The sequence below is a fragment of the Corvus kubaryi genome, unplaced genomic scaffold, assembly GCF_017639235.1.
Source record: "Corvus kubaryi isolate FWS band 111438036 unplaced genomic scaffold, C.kubaryi_AGA036_p1.0 37209, whole genome shotgun sequence".
NCBI lineage: Eukaryota > Metazoa > Chordata > Aves > Passeriformes > Corvidae > Corvus > Corvus kubaryi.
In genome coordinates this window covers 666,183-686,165 of record NW_024581060.1, presented here as the reverse complement: position 1 = coordinate 686,165, position 19,983 = coordinate 666,183, and the positions used below count along the sequence as shown (strand labels likewise).

Here is a 19,983-nt window from a genome sequence, read left to right as displayed (position 1 = left end):
CAGGAGTTGAGCAGCAACACACTCCATGAATCCCATTAGGAATGTGTTTCTTGCCAGAAGAAATTTGCCACGAGGTGAGTATTAGCCTCCAGGAGGAGGAGAGTTTGTGTTTTCAGCACTGGGATTCACTGCAGAGGCTCCATGTGCACCCAGGCTGCCCCTGAGGGGTTCTGATGAGGATCCAAGCCCTGACAGGGCATGACCAGGATTTATGAGGATCTTTTTATTAACCACAAAACTCCAGCTGTTCCGAAGTGCTGCCGTGTTCTGACACTCCTGGATTTTCTTTGTGTGATTTGCCCCCTCCCAGATGTGTACACACACACACACACACATTTGTACATGAACCGTGGCACTCACGTGTTTTCGGAAGAGGTCAGCGTGGGGGCCCAGCTGTGGGTCCGACTCGCGGATGAACTGCATCACCTCCTCCACCGTCCAGGACGAGGGGTCGCGGCTGCTGAGCCGGGAGACGTCCCGGGAGCCGAGGTACCTGTCCGACCCTGGGGACGGCAGACACAGCTCTTACTGGGGGTCCCTGGCAGCGCCCCGCAGTCATTCCCCCTCAGTCCACCACTCAGCTCCTCTCCCACAGCAGGGCAGAGACACAGCAAGGGGCACGTCCCAGTTGTGCCCCAGATTCCTGCAGCGCAGGTCTGGCACTGAAGCCTTATTCCCTCTCCTTAGCCTGACTTTTCTGGGCAGCCTTCTATACTGAGCCCTTGTCCCGTCTCTCAACCCCCATTCCCCTTGTTTGTCCCCAGCTCTCACTCCTCCTTGTCCATCGGCTGACACTTCCCACCTCAGCAGAACATCCCCCTGCCATTCCCACGTCTCTCCCCACGCGTGGTTCCTCCTCCCCTCCCAACACCTTTAGCACATTTAACACGGCAAAGCTGGTTTATGTTTTCACTGGCTGCATCTTCTGACGGACTGAACCCACAGGTGACATCCCGTTGTCCAAAAGCACGGCCTGAGCTGGCACTGGTCCTGCTCCCAACGTGCACAGCCCCTTGTCTCAGCTGCCTGCAAATGTGTGGGGGACGCACCAGCAGCCTGAGCTTTTCAGAGGCTTTTACTGATGCCATGCACCTAAAATGACACTATTTGCAACCCCACATGCTGCAATGAGCAGTTCAGCTCTTCTGCCCCTCTTCCTCCATACAGACAAATGCCATCCATGCATCTGCCCATCCTCCCAGCCCCACCAGGCAACTTTTGACTGCCCAACCATTCCCAATCCATCCTTGTGGACTCAGACACCCATTTGTCACTTGGACACAGTTCAGCCCCTGCCTATTCCTTTCTCCCCACCGACCTCCAGGTCCCCCGAGTCACCAGCCAAAGGAGCAACGTCACTTGTCCACACTGCCACCTGCCAGGTGCCATCATACCTAACAGACTTGGTTGGCTGTGCAGAGCCCAGCCTCTGGTACTTGCTGAAGTCACAAAGGTGTAACTGGAGTTAGAATAGCCCTTTATTGCCCAATTTACAGCTGCAGGGCTGTTCTGAGCTCTTACCCCCAGAGCTAAGCCTGCGCAGGGCAGAGGTGCTGCCCTGGCTGAGGCTAGAGGGCTGGTGCAGGTGCCTGTATCCTGGCAGGCGATAGTCTCTGGAACTCCTGCTGTGGCTGGATGAATTGACAGAGTTCAAGGCAGAGTCCATGGGGTCCAGGCGAGGCTCCAAGGGCCCTGGGAGGCCATCTCCCAGGACAAAGGTTTCACCTGGAATGCACCAAGCTGCAGTCAGTGCACCCGAACGCCACGGCCCCATGCTCCCACGCGAGGCAGAGCCACAGCAGCGGCAGTGCTCGCTGGGTGCGACCCCTTGCTGGTCTCTCCCCAGCACAGGGATCAAAGCAGGCACTGCTGGAGCCCTGGTGTTCACCAGTTTGCCAATCTGCAAACGGTGTCACCATCTGCCGATGCCAGTCCAACCAGCATAGTGACAATGGTCCCAGAGTGGAGCAGCAGCTCCGCTGTTCAGCTACTCTGTCCGTGCCACCACCAGCTGTGGCCCAGCCCTGTGGCCTGACTGCCCTGAGCCCCTCCCTGGCCAAGGGGCACTGCAGGGTAGGGCAGGGCTGTCCGATCTGGATGCCAATGGACACAGGACTCACAGACAGTCCTGAGCAGGGAAGGGAGGGGACGCTGCCTGAGGGGTCACACACTGCACATCCTCAGGAAATGGTCCTGGTGTTTGGGACTGGGGTGTCAGACACACATGCAGAGCAGGAGGGAGCTGTAGGCCAGGCAATGCTCCCACACCATGCTGGTCCTCTGGCCCCAAAAGCAACAAGCTGCTCATCCCTCCTGACCTCCTGCTGGGCCAACTCCCTGTGCTGGGACATGCACAGGAGGGCCTGGGCTGAGGGCTCTCCCCAGGCAGGGTATTAGAGCAATACCGGTTTCCTCACCTGCTCCAGAAATGCACTGAATTTGCAGCTGTCTGTGGCACTATTGGGATGGAAGGGCTGAGCAGACTGTCCAGGGTGACAGGTTGTGCTGGCTGAGCCAGCAAGGTCTGCCTCTGCTGTAACACTGTGACAGCTTCATGGCACGTTTGTAGGTTTTACTATGGCACAACTGAGTCTCAGCCCAGGTGGTCCTTGTGCCTCATGAGTCACCCTCAAATACCTGAGTTCTTTATTATGAAACACCTGCCAAGGAGGGAAGCAGCTCCACGGTGAGGGGGTGAGGGGCGTTGCCTGTGTACTCCAGACCTGCCAGCACACGTGGCTGGGAGCTGCAGCTCCTCCACCAGCGTCCGTAGGGACCCTGAGGGCAGCTCACAGCCCTGAGCTGCTGCCACTCGAACACCACGGCAGGTGACAAGGGTGAAGAAGCCTGAGCCACTGCACTGGCCAGGCCCTGGGCTCCTTCCCTGGGACTTCACACTACAGGAGCAGCAGGTGAGAAGCCAGCACAGCCCTGCTGTGCTGAACTGGGACCATGTTGAGCGTGCAGGGTCTGCGGCCTGGGAGACCCAAAAGCTGTTGAGATTTTCCCAAATTCGCTCCTGAGCTGATGCTGCCACGCTCCACTGAAGGGAAGTGCAGCTTGCCAGAGCCTGAAGCGGTTCCCAAGTGCTGTGGATGTTGGGTACCACTGACTGGGGCAGCCTCTCCTGGCTACACCTTATTTGTTCTGGTTTCTATGAACCGTGGCACTATTGTGAAAGCTGGGATCTCTGGTGTCACATGTCCTGCTGTCTGTGTTTGAGCAGAGACCCCAGAGGCCAGTTCAGCTGGTCCAGCCCCAACCTTCCAGGGCTTCACATCATAAGGATACGAAATGGGAACATGAACACCCTCGTCTGGCTGTTGGCCAGCCCAGTGTGGCTGGTGTGGGGTTATCACCTGGGTAATTGCTGCTCCCATCCGGGGCTTTGCCACTCTGCACTTGAGGCACTGCTGCCTTTCTTTGCTTTTAGGTCTCTGGGATGTGCCCAGGAACAGCAGCACAGCCTTAAAATCTCATGTACAAACTGCTGGTGTGAAGACTGTCACTCCTGGTGACCTGTCCTGTGCTGGCCCACACGTCACTTGCTTCCTGCATGGACAGCTGTGTTCTCACCTGCTCTGGATGCACAAAGAATGGTTTGCTGACTCAGGGCTATTCCTGAGTAACTTCAAACTCCTCCTGCACTCCCACCATTGCATTTCAGCCCCAGACTGGGTGCAAATCAGAGCTAGCTGCCCTGGCCTGGGCTGGGTGGACATCCCCTGCCCAGCCAGACCCACCTGTGGGTGTCACTCACACCAATGGGTTTCCACTGTAGCTGCTTCCAAGCAACTACATTTGGTCTCCTGTTGGACAGGACAGTTCTGTTTAAACCCCAAAACACTTCCCATTGAACATCTGGGGAAGGGTGCTGACTGCCAGGGAAGGGCAGAGGCAGGAGAGGGGTCAGTGGGCGCAGCCCTTTGAGCTGTCACAGGACAGTGGCTGTGGGCATGGGAACAGGTCCAAGCTGTGCATCTCAGCCCTCCAAGGAAACCCAGCACCTTTGGAGGTGACAGAGAGCTTCAGCTTGCCAGGAAGTCCTGGGACACTCACCCAGATGTGCTGGGTCAGGCAAACACACGTGTCTGTGCTCCCAAAAAGCCCAGAGCACTCACAGCGCGGGCTGGCATCAGCAGAAGGAATTTCAGGGCCCAGTTTGGGAGAGCACATGCACAGGTTCCTGTCAGTGCAAGGCTGAGGATCCAAAACTCACCCTCAGAAATGACTTCACTCAACAATCAACACACTGTCATGACAGGAGTGCACTGTGATGCATTCTGCAAACATGTGATCCTGTTCTCACATGCTGGTGATCACACACCCAAGGGCACGGGTGAGGCCCTAGGGGCACGATGTTTTTTTGCCCAGGAGGTAAAACCGAAGGCACACATTGATCCCCAGGTTCCCTATCCCTGCACAGGTGAGTGCCTGGTTGGGCTGTAACACTGCAGCAGAGCTGGGGGCTTCGTGGCAGGGTCAGTGCAAGAGAGATTGAGGGTTTTCCTAAAAATACAAGTACACAGGGAACTGCTCAATGAATGATACCCCCAGGGAAGGGAGATGGAGATGAGACAAGAGGGGAACGATTACTGCCCTTGAGAATCACCTGTAGCAGAAGACAAGATGCTCCTGCAAGTGGCAGGGCATAACTGCACTCAGGCACGATCCAGGATCCTTCACCCTTGATAACCGGTGTTGGAGGAGGAGGTGGCTGATCCTTAGGCAGATTTCCTTACAGAAACTGTTGGATTTAACTAAAGGCTGGCAGTTGGCACGTTGTAGGGAAACACACCACAATTAGTGGTGGAGAGGCAGGGAGCAGATAATTAAAGTTTAATTAAACAAATAGTGCTATAGACTCAACGGTGTCATTTTGCTGCTAAAACACGGGAGTTTGGCCACAAGCACAAATGTGATTTGCACTACTCCTGAACACCCACTGCTTCCAGCCAGTGATGGGCTGTGAAGGCAGGTCCCCACTGTGCTGGGACTGCAGTGTTCCAGCAAAAAGCCACACGAATGCCACTGGATGCAAGAGGAAAAACAATACAAGATGTGAGACCCCCTCCTCGTGTCTCTGCTTCTTGCCAAATGCAGGGTGAATGGAGATGTCCCACTGCTGCTCACAGCCTTCCATACAGCAAACTGGGAAGTGTTCAGGAGCTGCTGCCTGAGACAGAGTTCACCCCCATGGGAAGATGTACCTTGCTCAAGAAATACTCAATATCTGAGTATTTCAGGTGCATATTCTTAAAATATATCCTGTGAAACGCAAATATTCCTGCCTGCACCTCAATTTCACAGTGGAGGAGGATGTATTCATTACAGCTTTTAGCTGTGGGGTAAGAATGAATTTCTAGATGGAATTTGAAACTGCACCTCATTGCTCCCTGCTTGGACTGAGAACAGAACCAGACCAAGCTGCTGCAGGAAGGATCAGCCCCCTCACAGGCAGACACACTTCCTGCCCACTTGTCTGTGTTTTTCTGGAAGAGGCTGGAGAATTCTGGCATCCAGATGGCACAACCCATTCGAAGGCCAAGGGATAACTGAATAGACTTTGAAGCAGACTAAGAATCAATCTTGTAGAAACCTAATGAAGGCTCCTCCTTGGAATTAGCCATTATGGAAGCCTTCTCTCTTCACTGACAATACAGAGTGTGAAATATTCACCACCCAAACAAGGCATTTGAACCTTTGGAGCAATCCAGTGCTTCAAGAACAGGCTGAACACTGCGTGTCCCACCTGCTGGGGGAGGAGGAGGGGCTGGGCTGTGCCAACAGTTACCCAAATGCAGTGGCTGATGGATCAGAGAGGAATCAAGGAGAACAGCACCCATTCGGAGGTGAGAAACAAGAAGGGGCCTCAGGGAACAGTTTTTAACTTGTCAATATGCTGGAGTAGATGAGGCAGTGCCACACACCAGCTCTGTCTTCGCTTCAGCTCTGTGACAAACCTACAGTTTTAATCACTGCAGATAATGAGGTCACTAGAAACTGTCCATCACAGAGTCATGGAAAGGTTTGGGTTGGAAGGGACCTTAAAGCCCATCCAGTCCTGTGGACACAAAAATGCTGCTAGCAAGAATTTTTCTTGCTATTTTCTAAGTCCGTGAGAGACTTTTCTCTCTCACAGAAGATATTAGCAGAGTTCTATAAACTATGAACACCTGCGACCTTGCAGAGCTTTGTTTATGGTACAGTAGAAAAATATTTTGACAATGGATGTTTTAGGATTTTAGCCAATCGCCCCAGGGGGTGGCTGATCCTTTGTCCAATTAGACTATGAAGAAAAAGTCTATAAAAGAGTTTGTAAAAGAATTAAATAAATCAATCTTGCTGCACAATTCCTGCCTGCTGGATTTCTCTCCTCCTCCCTACGGCTGCGGGATACAGTGATATTTACTGCAGTAATACAGTCCCACCCCCTGCCATGGGCAGGGACACCTTCCACTACTCCAGCTTGCTCCAAGCCCCATCCACCTGGCCTTGGACACTTCCAGGGATCCAGGGGCAGCTACAGCTTCTCTGGGCAAGTTCAGACCAGCTGTGCTTAGAGGCAGGGTCAGTGATCCTGCAGAGCACAGGACACAGTGATGGATGCAGACCAAGATCACCCACAGGTGCCAGGCTTGGCACTCACATTTGGGATCAGCAACCCCAGCAAAACCAGGGAAACGGGGACTCTAAAGGGACAGCAACAGAGCATGAAGCCACTGAACTGCGAGCCCACCCAGGAGTCTCCAGCAATTTTCCAGGGATTTCAGTCACAAAGAATCGTGACTAACACCTTGGCAGATTTCACCATCCATTAATTAAAAGGCCTCAGTAAGATTAAATCTTCAATCTGCATTATGAAGGGTTTGCAGTTCAGAACAAAAGTGGGAGTGTATTAATTGAAGATTACTCAGTTCAGGGAGTCCTCCGGCTACCTGGACCTTCTGGAAATCCCCCACCTGTGCATGCAAGGGACACCTGTGGATCACACACCAAAGAGGACATTCCTGCAGCTGCTGTTGGGAACATGGCCCGGCACATCTGCACCAATGGTATCCCAAGGGACTCTGGGGAGCAGCAGCAGTGTGGGATGGGAATGATGTGGCTGTGCTGGTGGAGCCAGTGAGACCCCACGGGGGTTTTAGGGAGGACTCTGAGGAACAAGATGAGATCCTGGGAAAGGGCAGCAGGTTCCTGGCCATAGAGCTGCACATCAGCATCTGGACAACAGGCTGCAGCAAACCCTCAGGGAAAAACCCGGGGGCAGATTGACTGAGGCAGCTGGGCAGTTTGAGCACTGTTAATCCCATGCGCAGTGATGGAAGCTAAACCAGATTATACGGTGTGAGATGATGACTGTCAGGGTTAGAAGGAATTCCTGCTGCATTCCACATGCCTGACACATCTGTGCGGGAAACTTGCCTCAGCACAGAGCAGCTCATCCACTCCCCTCTGGAACACCAAGCACAACCCATGCCAGGGCCAAGCAAAGCAGCTCCCTGAAGCCACAGCTCGGTTTGGCACAGCAGATCTGACCCTGCTGCAGCCGGGACAGGGCACTGGGAACAGCCAGCTTTGGGAAGAGACGCTGTGCTCACCTTCCAAAGGGTGATGGTCATTCTTTGGTAACTTGGGGGAGAGAGGAGCACTGTATGGAGGGGAATCTTGGGAATAGCGCTTTGTACCCCGGCCTGGTCCCTGCAGAGAGCCGTCTAACGAACTGCTTCTGTCTAGGAAAAGAGAACAAGCCCTCTTTAGGAGTGGAGACGTCCTGGGAAATGCAGTCTTGACAGAGTCCCCTGAGCCCTGTGTGCATCGCCAGCCTGGGCACCCACCACCTGTTCGAGCTGCAATCCAGCACACCTGGCAGGGCTCAACAGAGCAGAGTTTGCAGGTTTTATCACAGAAAAAGTGTGGTGAGAAAACTAACAAAGAATCTTTGCTGTGTTTTGCCATATTTCACCCAAATATCACCTCTAATTGACTTAATTCCGTTTCTCCACCTTCTATGCCTTGGCTCAATCCACACAATTCCTGCTCAGCCCACTCATCACCTTTCAGACACACGTAACCCTTGGATGACTGGCAAACAACCCTTGGATGATCTGCAAACCCTCTGTGCCATGCACAGTTCTGGATTAAACCCTACTCCAATTTTCAACTTCCCCCCTCTGTGAACCCCCCAGGCGCTGTCACTGCTGCTCCTCTCCAAACACAGCCCAAGGACGGGACTCTCCCTATCCTACCCAGCAGACGGGACGCTGGGATGGGCTGGGACGTCTCTGCACACACGGCGTCAGTGGGTGGGTGAACAAGGAATGGAAGCACTGACACTGATGGGGACAGCAGCCAGGCAAGTGACACAGGGGTGACAGACCCTGTCCCAGCTGAGGTGACCCTCCAGCTGCCCCCTGCCCACACAGGCCACCAGCTCCCAGCTGGGCCCTTCCAGCCACCCTGAGCACGGGTGACACGTGAGAGCTCACAGCATTCCTGGGTGCGGGCACAGAGGGGTCCAATGCTCCTACACAAATGCCAGGAGCCACCACCAGCCCGGAGCAGCCCCAACAGCTGGCACAGGGCAGGAATATGTGCAGGAGGGGCAACAGGTACGGGGGGGACCGACGGGACCGACACCAAGGGAGATGCAAAATGCCCAACAAACAGAGGTACAGGTGGGGGGAAGCACCAGACAGGCACAGCTGAGTTGATTAAGGGGAAACACAAAGGTAGAGAAGGTACCTGTTCAATTAACATCCTTCAGGGAAATGAAAGAGCTGCTTGCACTGAGGCCCTGGGACTCCATAGGAGTATGACCAAAAATCACTGTAACATTGTCAGAAAAACAAATTCCATCCTCAGGACGAGTCCCTGTAAGAAACACTCAGCCCAGAGAGGGGAACACATGCTCTTGGTAATGTCGCTGGATAGCCCCGTGTCAAACTGCACGACCTTCTTCACCCAACAGCCACAGAACCACAACACAAGGCGATGCTCTACAAAGGTTTCATCAGGGTTTGGTTTGGGTTATATTTTTTTAAGTGGTTGACATTAAAAGTAATGCAAACACAGCAGGTCAGGTTATAGACGTTAATCCCGGGAATCAGAAGTGAGGTCGGTGTAAATTAATGGGAGGATAAACCAGAAATAGAATTCTGGTTTTAAAGGACAAGTTTTAAGAAAATAAAGAAATGGAGTAACAGACAGAACTGCACTCAGGTCATCAGGAATACAAAGAAAATGCCTTGAGTTCAAAGATTCCAGAAACCTCATGAATATGTATCATCAAAGAGGAAATAATCTGAGAGGGAAGGACCCCAAACCTCAGTGGATAGATGCTCACATTGAGAAGGATGCTGACAACAAGGAGATCATTTACTTGGATAAAAAGGCCCTGCTCAGCATGGAGCCATGCACCTCAGAGGATGGGGAGTGCAGGGATGAAGGGAGGTTTTTAACTCATTCTGTGTTTTGAGACAATGCAAAGGCAAAGACAGGCCTGGGTTTCAGCTACAGAAGGAACAAGCACAGGGGAACAGAGAGAGGGGATGCTGTGCAGAAAAGTAAGGATTGAGAGAAAAGGAAAAAGGATTCTCCTTGCCTCCAAATGACAGGAGAGTTGGAAGGGATATCTCACCTCCCCTGCCTTGGGAGCCTGGTGGGAGGAAGAGCAGCTCACCTGCCTTGCCTGGATGGTGCTGTGGGCCATCCCAAGGCCATGGCGATGGATGCCTTTTCGAGCAGTGACAGTCACTCACCTCATCTTGTCAGGCCACTCAGGGCTTCTACTTTAGGACAATGTACCTTGCACTGACTGCACTGGCACCTCCTCCCTGGCTGCAGAGCACACCTACACACCTGGCTCAGGTGTTGATGCATCTGTGACATCTCCCTGCACTCAGTGCACTTGTAAGGTGAAAGATGGTAGATTTACACTGGATATATGGAAAAAAATCTTCCCTGTGAGAGTAGGGAGGCCCTGGCACAGGTTGCCCAGAGAAGCTGCGGCTGCCCCTGGATCCCTGGAAGTGTCCAAGGCCAGGTTGGACAGGGCTTGGAGCAGCCTGGGACAGTGAAAGGTGTCCCTGCCCATAGCAGGGGGTGGAATGAGATGAGTTTTAAGGGTCTCTTCCAACCCAAACCATTCTGGGATTCACTTCCAGCTGCAGCCATGCTGAGCACTGGGGGCAAGGCTCTAAGGATAAAAAAAAGGACAGGAATGAAAAAATCCACCATTGACTAAGTCAAACAATTGAATGTCCTCAAAATGGAGACTTGAAGGTGCAGAGGAAGCCAAGAATGACAGTGCACCTGAAGCTCTGGGTCTGCCGCAGTCAATTCTAACACAATTCATCACCACATTACTGAGAGCAACTCGAAATGTGGTGCCAACATTGGAAAAAGAAGGTGGAAAAAAACATTTTTACAATAAAATGCCTATGTCTGACCTCAGCAGCACCACAAGGCTTGTGGCAGGCTCTGAAGGAAAGGGCAGGAAATACACATGGCACATTCTATGGCAGGTGTTCATCAGAGGAAACCGACCCAATGGCCTCCCTGCGATGGGGAAATGCTGATCTATCACATGAGGGAGGAGAAATCAACCTCACATACCTGGAATTCAGCAAGATGTTAGGTACAGAGAGCCACCATCTGAGACAGAACATGAATTACAGGAGCCTTGTTCTATGCACAGAAATCTGATTGGAGAGGAAAAGCTGCCGGCAGCACACTGAGAGGGAACATGAGACTGGGGAGCAACCAATGAATCTGCTTGAGGATCATCCTTGAGCCCAGTGTCATTTAATAACTGTATTAGCAGCTGTGGCAGAAATTTTAGAGATTCACTGATGAAATCTGCTGATGTTTTCCCATGTCAGGCCTGACAAAGCAGCATTTAAAATCAGGCAGGAGGGATATCTATAGAACCAAGAACCACCAAGGAGGAAAATCCAGCAGCTAAATCCAGATGTGCACTTGAAGCACTGTCCCATGAGCTGGGGACCTGCAGGTGACAACAGTGGATGAGAAGAACGGGGTATGTGACCAGGACAGGCTGATCATCACCTGTTACAAGGACACAGTGACTAAAAGTGACTGCAGAGACATTTCCTGTGACCACGGTGGTGCCAGTGCTGTGGCACCAGGTCCCCGTGAGCTCCTCCCCAGAGTGCTGGGTGGCACTCTGGCCACCCCATAAAGTTTAAGTCAAACCAACATTGGCTGAGGAGAGCGAAGTGCAGCCAAAAGATGAACTCCTCTGAGGGCTACAACAGCTCTGCAACTACTTCCAGAAGAAAGAGAACCAAGTTAAGCTTAAAGACAATATTAAGACCAGGAGACATAGATACCAAGTTGCCCAAGAATAAATTACAACTGGAAATTACAACATAGTTTCTAAAATCTCAGCAAAAAACCTTGGGGCAGTCTCCAGTGGAAAAGCAAAACTGGCAACTCCAGATTTAATCCAAGAAACACCATGTGCTGTGGTGCTGTAACAGCAGGAGCCAGGGCTCAGTGGTCCAGAAGGTCTCTCCAGTCCTGTGTTTTCAGATGGCTCCAGGTTACATCCTGTTCGTGTTGCTGTGAACAGCAATCAGCTGCCCAGTTCCCTGCTGTTCCTGATGTACAACTTGGTCTGTTTCCCCTTATTTCCATCTACTCAGTAAGGCAGAATGGCAGGACACTGCTGACCTAAGGGCTGCTGCAGACCTTCCCTCTGCCCCAAGCACACACACCAGTTCTCCATGGCACCCACAGGGGTGCTCCTGCAAAGCCAGTTTGCTCTGGGAACTCAGACCAGCTCCCAGTCCTAACCAGTGGCCATTTACAGGAAGAACCAGCCCCATACAGTACATTCCTGTACTGGAAAGGAAACAAGGCAGGACATGTAGAGCTGAAGGTGAGACCACAGCAGCCTTGACATCTGTTGTGATTTAAGGATGTACAACTGCACCCTCATTCCTCCATGACCAGCCCATACCACCCAGAATCACTGGCATTCTTTCCCTGCCCTCACCAGAAGCCACTGTAATGTGTAGATAACAATGTTCACCACCTTCTTTCAGGTGCCTGAGAAAGGTGTTGCCCAAAAAGCTCTGAGACATCAGGATGAAGTGCAGGACTAGGTGCTGTCACTTCTTTGGACTGTGGTCAGTTTTTCTTTAAGTGCTGCAAACACTCTGAATCAGAGTTCAGGATGGGCAGGTCTCAGCATCGTGTCAGATCCGGTGCTCTGCCTGAGTTTCCCTGAATTCTGATTTATACTTTTCCATCTTGCCCAGCAGCCCAACTCTTGGCACAGCCACCACTGACCTCTCATGGAGGCTGGAAACTCCGTGTGTGAGCTACAGGGTCCTCTCATCCATGCCCAGACCTGGGTGCTTTCCCTCCCACTCTGTATTTGCTCCGTCTCATGATGACAGGGTACCCCCACACTGAAACATGGGGATTTCTTCTGTTTGAGGGTTCTTCAGGGGACAGCCTCCAGTCCCAGTAACTAGTCATGCTGCTCCTGTCCTTGCATTTCCTACAGCTCCTCTTCTCACAGCACAGCTTTTGCTCCCGGCCCTGCTGGCTCCAGCAAGGCTCTGCTCAGCCTTGGAGGAAGCAGAGGATGGGAAGATCCTCTCGCTCTCTAGACTCTGCCTAAGGTGCTTTGTGAGGTGCAATGAATGGAAGCACTGTGGCATTTGGTTGTTGTCCCCACACCTCATGCTTAACAACTTCTCCTTATACAGTTCTTCCTAAGTTCCCACCCTTTTACATTCATACAACTTTTGCTTTTCTTGCCAGAGCCATAATTATGGAAAGGATTAACTTTGGAAAGACCTCAAACAACACCACAGCTATTTGCTGACTAGAGGGAGAAGAAAGCAAGACAGGAAAGGAGATCAGCACTTGTCAACCACCTAAGAGGGTGCAGACAGCTTTGATCCTCTCCACAATTGACATTCCTGGAGCAGGAGCTCCCCCAGAGCCCCCAGACAGCCTGTGGGGCAGCCATCACCCCAGGCTTGCTGCCACTGCTTCTCCTTCAGAGCAGTTCTGCAGCCTGACAATCCGCACTGTGGCATGAACTGTCTTGCTGGGGTGAGCTGCTTCAATGCCACGCCAAGGGAAACAAAACCACCTCTGCCTCGGATTGCTGCATGAGCATCACCCCTGAACAGGCCATGTTGTCACCGAGGGCTGAATGCACTGGCTGCTGGCAGCAGATCCACGGCCAGCATGGAAACCACTCTGCTTTAATTAATTTCTAATTCCAGTTTACCTGCTGCACATTATCACTCTCCCTTCTCATGCAGCCTTTCACCTGAATTCCTAGCTCTGTGAAGTCACCATAATCAGATTACAGGAAGCCGGACGGACTGCAGGATGAGGAAAGGAGGGAAGACAAGGAGACAGCACGGATGAGCGGAAACCTACAGCCGAGATGGAAACCAAACCAACAGGCAGGAAATGCAACTGGAATCCTGCACAACAAGAGCCCTGTGGGCATGTGCACAACACTGGGTGTGATGTAATGAGCCCTGTGAGAGGGCTCTGGAACACAGGCCTGCCTCCTCCGGAGATAGAGATAAAATCTGGGTTAAGACACGGAGCACCTGGGTCCCTACAGTGCCGCCCCCGCCCCAGCTCCTACCTGGTAGATACCTGTCGTGGTCGTACTCGTGTGAGCGCTGCATGTGGCTGTTCTGAGTGAAAGGCTGGTTCCCAAAGAGGTTGTCACTGCGCAGATTGTGGCAGAGCTTCTCCAGGAAGCGGAGGACGTAGGTGATACTGTTTACTGCTGGCAGGTTCAGAGTGTGCTGTTCCCGATCAAACACAGCTGGAGACAGAAACAAACAGAGCCCAACACGTGAACCCCCCGCGAAGGCGGGAGGCTACGCCCAGGGCCGCACAGCCAGCTCCTGGATCTCGGCATCGCTGGGCTGTCTAGAGCCAACAAGGCCACTGCCTTCCGCTGCCGGGGCAGGCCAGGACCGGCCTGCTGCACCCAGCACGGGGCCGGGGCAGCAGCGCCAGGGGAGCCACGTCCGAGGGAATGGAACGGATTCGAGGAGGGGCCTGCGCTCGCAGATCCGGCTACGCACGGGCTTAAAGGAAAATTAAAACCCGGGGTATTTCTTGTCTTTCCGTGAGGAGGTGAGGAATCCCCCCTGTTGTGGCTCCTCCCAGGGCTGGGGCAGCGCGGGGGGCCGGGCAGTGCAGCAGGATTGCTGCCCAGGCTGATGCCAGGACTGAGCACTGCCTGCTCCAGCAGCTGTGCCCGCAGGCCATGGGAACTGCTCCGCTCTGAGTCAGCCGCCAGCTGTTGCTTCACTGACACAGATGTGTGGCAAGAAAGAGAAGACAGAACTCTTCTGTCTGCCCCTGGCCTGTGGCTGCAGCGAGCTTCAGGACAGACATCTTCCAAAGAGAGAATTCTTGCAACAACCTCTCTGGAGGCAAAGTGCTGCGGGCCCGTTCTCACCTGAGATGACCTCTCCCCCGTGGCCTTGTTTTAAGAAGGAGAAGACTGTTTTCTGATGATAAGCACAATCAATGCAGGCCTGTACTGCTTGCTGCAGGACAACAGAAGCTCGAGCTGGTCCAAAATGGTCTGGCAGCTGCTGAACTTTCTTCTTGTCTAGGTGGGGCCCAGTGCTGCCGTTCTTGTTCAAGTAAATGCAAACTGCCAAGATGAGAAATGTGTTTGCCATTAACCCACTCAAGAAAGCGAGAAACAGATGCCTAAAATCCAACCTGAGAGATGCTGAGATTTTAAGACTGTCCAACCGCTCACAAAGTGAATCCACCACGACTGCCTAACTTGCATCCTCACAGTGGAGCCGCTTCTAGAGGGGAATCACCTCCAAAATCTTCCTGCCTCATGCTCACCTTCCAAACTGCTGCTGTTTCTCCCATGCTCTCCCCTGCAGTCAGACCATAAAGTGGTTTCCATGCCAGCCAGGTAAGGTGGCTGTGATGTTCAGAGGGGAAGAAGGAATGCAGCCCCCACTTTCGAGGGGTTCCCACAGCCTTTCCTTTTTAGGGAAACTGGCTTCTTTAGGTTCCTCTGAAAACCGGCAAATTACATTCTGGGGAAACAGAGGGTTCAGCCCATGTCCAGTGCTTGACTCAACATGTCAAAAGCAGCTTTGCATTCGACTTTCCTGGCCAGATTCATCCTCAGCTGTAGCAGTGCATACACTCTTCACTGCTGCTCCTCCTCCTCCCCAATTCCCTCCTGTATCTCTGTGCCTTGATATCCTGGCTGGAGCTGGGCAGATCGCAGTCCTTCAGCACCTCATCTGCCCCCTGCACAGCTCCAGCAGCTGTGCCTGGCAGTGTGTGGGAGAGCTCACGCTCGGGGCTCACAAGGGGTGCTGTACACCCGACTGCCCCTGGGCACAAAGGGCCACAAGTGTCCCTGGAGAGCTGTGGAGTCACCAGCATGCAGGGGAAAGGGGTCCTTGCACTCAACAGGTGGGCCTGCAATCTTCCTACTTCATTATTTCCACATAGACAGAGAGAGATAAATGAGCAGCTGATCTGGACTCATGTGCCTGTCTCAGGCCAGCCTTTCTCGAGTGGTAAGGATTGCTGGTTTACCAGCTTAGGAAGAAATGGGATTCTCTTGGGGTGTTGCTGTCTGCCTGCTGCAGTTCCTAACTGTGCAATCCTGTCAAGACTGTGGTCCAAGACCCTCCTTACCTGTGGGAGCCTGCATGGCAGAGCTGGGGATTGTAGCAGCGTCCTGGGGCACAGTGCTTGTGTCTGGCTCTGGGGTACTGGTTGTTGGAGAGGTGGGTGCTGGGTTCAGCAATGTCCTAGGTTTCCTCTGCAGAAAAAGAGGAGATATTTCTCCTTTTACCCCTGCTCTCCTTTACCACCCATGATCACTATACTCTCCTCTGCATCCAACAGACAAGGCACTGTGGAACATGACACATTTCTGATGGTGATGATGGGGTGTCTCAAGAACCTAGTAAGCAATAAGTGTGTATTTTACAAACCACAATCCTGAAAAATAACAAGCCTGGGATCTGCCACCTCTGTTAGACTCAGACTAGCCACACACAATGGACGGGAGAGCTTATTCTAGCCTTTGGCCATCCTGTTGTGCTCCCAGCATCTGCCATGCTACTCCACAGCCAATGTGCTTCCAAAGACATGGGTTCTTGATGGAAATGATTTTTAGGACACAGACATTCTCTACAGCTCTGGGGCTGGACTCTGAGGATACTCCCAGCCCACGTACCCCTCCGGTCTCCTACTTGCTGCAGTCACACAGCCAGAGGCTGAGACAAACGTGCACAAACACACGCATGCACCATCCCATGGCAGGACCTGCAGCACCTGCTGTTCACCCGCCTGCATCAGCATCAGCTTTTACCTTACTGCCAGGCTTGGGGCCTCTCTTTCTGGGGAATTTCAAAGGCTCCACTGACTTGGAGGGTGTAGGCATGGGGTGGTGGATTAGCGCTTTGGTCGTTCGACCACGCTTCTTCCCTGTTTTGCGACGCCTTTGCCCTTGTTGATGCCCCAAAACAGTCTTTGTGCTACTGTGCATGCTAGGTTTCTCCGAGTTTACTTCGGAGGCAGGTAAAGGGCTCTTTGGAATCACAACTGAAATAAAAAGAGAAAAAGCAAATGTAATTAAATCAGGCGAGAATCAAAACAAGAGCAGCCTCCATCTTTATACAGTGTCACATGGAAAAACCTGGAGTACTCCCAGCCCCCTAGGCAGGGGGACTGCTCTCCATGCCAGAGTAAAAACCCAACACATGGACCCCGGGTCAGCACTCGAGCTGGGGGACACTGGGGCTTAACCTGGATGGGCTGAGCTCCAGAAGGATCATGCTTGCAGCCATACCTTCCTTCCTGAAAATAACTGGCACCTACAGATCTTCCTTCTGCGAGTGGTGACCTGCCAACAACCACGGAAAAGGCTCCGAGAGCATTCCTAGGGAGCGATCAGTCAAGACCTGTCTGACAGTCACAGAGCAGCGCTGCAAACACTGGAAATCCCCTCTCTCAAGGCTGACGTCAAATTTGTTCCATCCCTAAATTTCCAGCAAACTGCAGTGGAAGGGACCAGCTCGAGCCTCGCTGCCTGCAAGGATTACTGTTCCTGGCCCTGAGCAACATCTCATCTCAGCTGGACCAGCTGCCCTGCTCCTCCCTCATACTGCCAGAGGCAAGTTTGCTCCTTCTTATCTTCTCACTCTTTCCATGACAAAACCAGGTTTCTGGTATACTTGCCCACAAATCCCCTGAATTTGGTCAATCATCTTTCCCAAGCCTGCTAAAGGCTAGACATGTGCTGGCTTCAGTTTTAAATTTCTGCTAAAAAGAAACAAAATCCTGCTGCATTTTGAAAACTGCGGAGTGATCTTTAGGATGTCTTGTTTCTCATATCTGGAAACCTCAATGTGTATTCAACATAGGGGCAAGGAATTAGGAAAAAACCCAAGCAAACACTTTTGAAGTCAGGGGCTTTGTAGTTAAGGAAAAAAAGTCTTAGCCAGGGAAAGAGAGTGCAATAAAAGATTGATACCAGGATGGCACAACTGTGGGTATATACAGAGATTATTAAGATTTCTTTAATGAGGATTTTATGAGCAGTTACTGTGAGCAAGGACTCATTCCCCTGGCACAAGGAAGCTGTGGCTGCCCCATCCCTGGAAGTGTCCAAGGCCAAACCGGACGAGGCTTGGAGCAACCTGGTCTAGTGGAAGATGTCCCTGCCCATGGCAGAGGGTTGGAATGAGATGACTTTTAAGGTCCCTTCCAACCCAAATAACATGGTGCATCCAGGATCCAGCCCCATTCTGCTTGTCACATGGGCAGGGAAAGGTTTAGTTTTAATTTTATTTCCTTGTTTTTTTGCATTAGCATTCTGTATCAGAAGCTGGGAAGAAGCACATAGCCATCAGGATCTACCTGACTTCCCAAATAAAGACTTTTTGTGTCAGGCAGACACAGGAAATGTGGGAGAAATAGGGTTTTACTACTCCTTGTCTGAGCTGTTAATATTAACAGCAAGATTATTTTGCTGGTAAGAAAATGAATATGATAGCTCAGGCACTTCTTACAACTGATGGTACTTCAGGAGTGTCACCTGCTCCAGGTGACATCTGACACTGAGCTGCAGGGAAGCATGGCTCATGTAAGGCCGGTGCTGATCATGGAATCGTGGGGCCTCTGGCCTCAGGTGTGCAATGACTGATCTCAGCAGAGAAATGTTTGTAAACCCGTTATTAGAATCCCATGAGTTGACAGAACAAGAATAAACACAGATAAAATGAACAGGTTGCCCAGAGAAGCTGTGGCTGCCCCTGGATCCCTGGAAGTGCCCAAGGCCAGGCTGGACAGGGCTTAGAGCAGCCTGGGACAGTGGAAGGTGTCCCTGCTCATTGCAGGGGGTGGAATGGGATGGGCTTTATGGCCCCTTCCAACCCAAACCATTCCATGATTCCATGATTCTAAAACTCTCCATACTTCAAAGAAACTGTTAAACATCCAAGGGATGTGGAAGCCAGGGCAGGGAAGCATTTCATCTGAGATCTGCTCAACGCTCAGTGTCTAAACCAAGCTGAGGTTTCTCCAACCTGGAGGAGAAATTGAGAATTCTACAGACAAGCTGTGAAGCAAACCCATGTTGTCAGTTTTACTAGTAACAAACCCACAGAATGGTGCATTTGGGAAGTTGGCATGCAGTAGGCAGAGCAGCTGGACTGCACCCTTTGCTCCCAGGCTGGGACCACATCACTGGGAACCCAGTGCCAGGAAAAAGGAGACTGCTCTCAGATGAAGTCCTGGGGTGCAAGCTTTCACTGTATAATTTTATGTTAAAAAATTATTTCATCTTTTGGTGAAATAAATGCAAGAAAATCTGTTGCCCACTTCAGCTGTAAAGACAGTACAGGTAATAGTAATTTGACAGGCTTGAAGAATTGGTTTTGGGATTTGAGGAATAAAAGCCCATAACTGGGTGCATGCAGATCCCTTGATGGGACATCTCGTGTCATTCAGCCACCCCGAGGAATTCCCACCCTGTGCCCCTGGCAGCACAGCTCCAGCTCTGCTGCAGCTTCTGCAGGGGTGGAGGAGCTGCCACAGCAAGGGACGCTGTTCACCAAACAGGCTAAATTACATCTAAATGTGCAGCCAGCTCAGGACAGAGAGACACAGACTGTGACCTGGATTGGTGCTGTGTGCCCAGCAGTACTGCTGAGCACAGCCCTGAGCACAGCCCTGAGCACAGCCCTGGACAGGCACTGATGTTTTCCCTGGGGCTGATTCCATCAGACTGATGCAATGCAATTTTTCTGACCCGGAGTGATTTAATGAAATGAGGTCTTATCCTCCCATGATCCAGCAGACTTGCCTGGCTTTTTGTTGGATTTGAACCAGAATCTGACCAAACACCAGCCTGTGTTAATACATTTCTCTTGCCCTGCCAGATGCACTGAGCTGTGTGAGAAGGAGACACCAAGAGCTCCAGAGCAGAGTCCTCCCACCAGCTGCACCCACACATCAATGGTGCAGCCCCCAAAACACAGCTGGCCACACTCTGCCTCAGCCCCCCAGCACCACTCCAGTGACTGGATGCTTCCTAAAGGAGCCTGAAGTTTCTTTTCAGGTGCCTGTTATTTTTCTATAGCATTTCAGCCCCTGCTGTCATGCAGATGTGGTCCAGAAACATGGGACTGCTGTGGAGGGATCAGTGCCCAGCACTCAACCCTGCCTGCATTCACCCCAGCACCCACAGAGCTCCAGAGGTGAAAATAGCTGTGCCCAGCAAGCAGTATTATCTCACAGCTCCAACCACTGTCTGCATCCAAGTCTCCTTTACCTGCCAAAAGCTTCCATTTATTGCATCTTATTATTGCTATTATTACATCTTAATTATTAAGGATCTAAAGCTATCAAAGAGTGTCCAAAGAAGGACCAAAAAGATGTTGGAAGGTCTGGAGGGGCCACAGGAGG

General features: G+C 52.0%; 1 protein-coding gene across 7 annotated transcripts in view; it reads right to left on the bottom strand.

Moving 5' to 3' along the window:
• The window catches only part of SCMH1 (Scm polycomb group protein homolog 1), a 64,504-nt gene that overhangs the window by 1,769 nt on the left and 42,752 nt on the right, over positions 1–19,983 (bottom strand). For 3 of the 7 annotated variants that reach the window (XM_042022487.1, XM_042022489.1, XM_042022494.1), the window contains 7 exons: positions 16,385–16,617; positions 15,703–15,829; positions 14,480–14,680; positions 13,649–13,834; positions 7,602–7,733; positions 1,522–1,725; positions 361–503 (listed from right to left, as the gene is read on the bottom strand). In XM_042022487.1, the coding sequence (XP_041878421.1) occupies positions 361–503; positions 1,522–1,725; positions 7,602–7,733; positions 13,649–13,834; positions 14,480–14,680; positions 15,703–15,829; positions 16,385–16,617 (1,226 nt within the window). The remainder of the gene's footprint in view (positions 1–360; positions 504–1,521; positions 1,726–7,601; positions 7,734–13,648; positions 13,835–14,479; positions 14,681–15,702; positions 15,830–16,384; positions 16,618–19,983) is intronic. The other 4 variants (XM_042022491.1, XM_042022490.1, XM_042022492.1 and 1 more) reach the window with 4 other exon arrangements.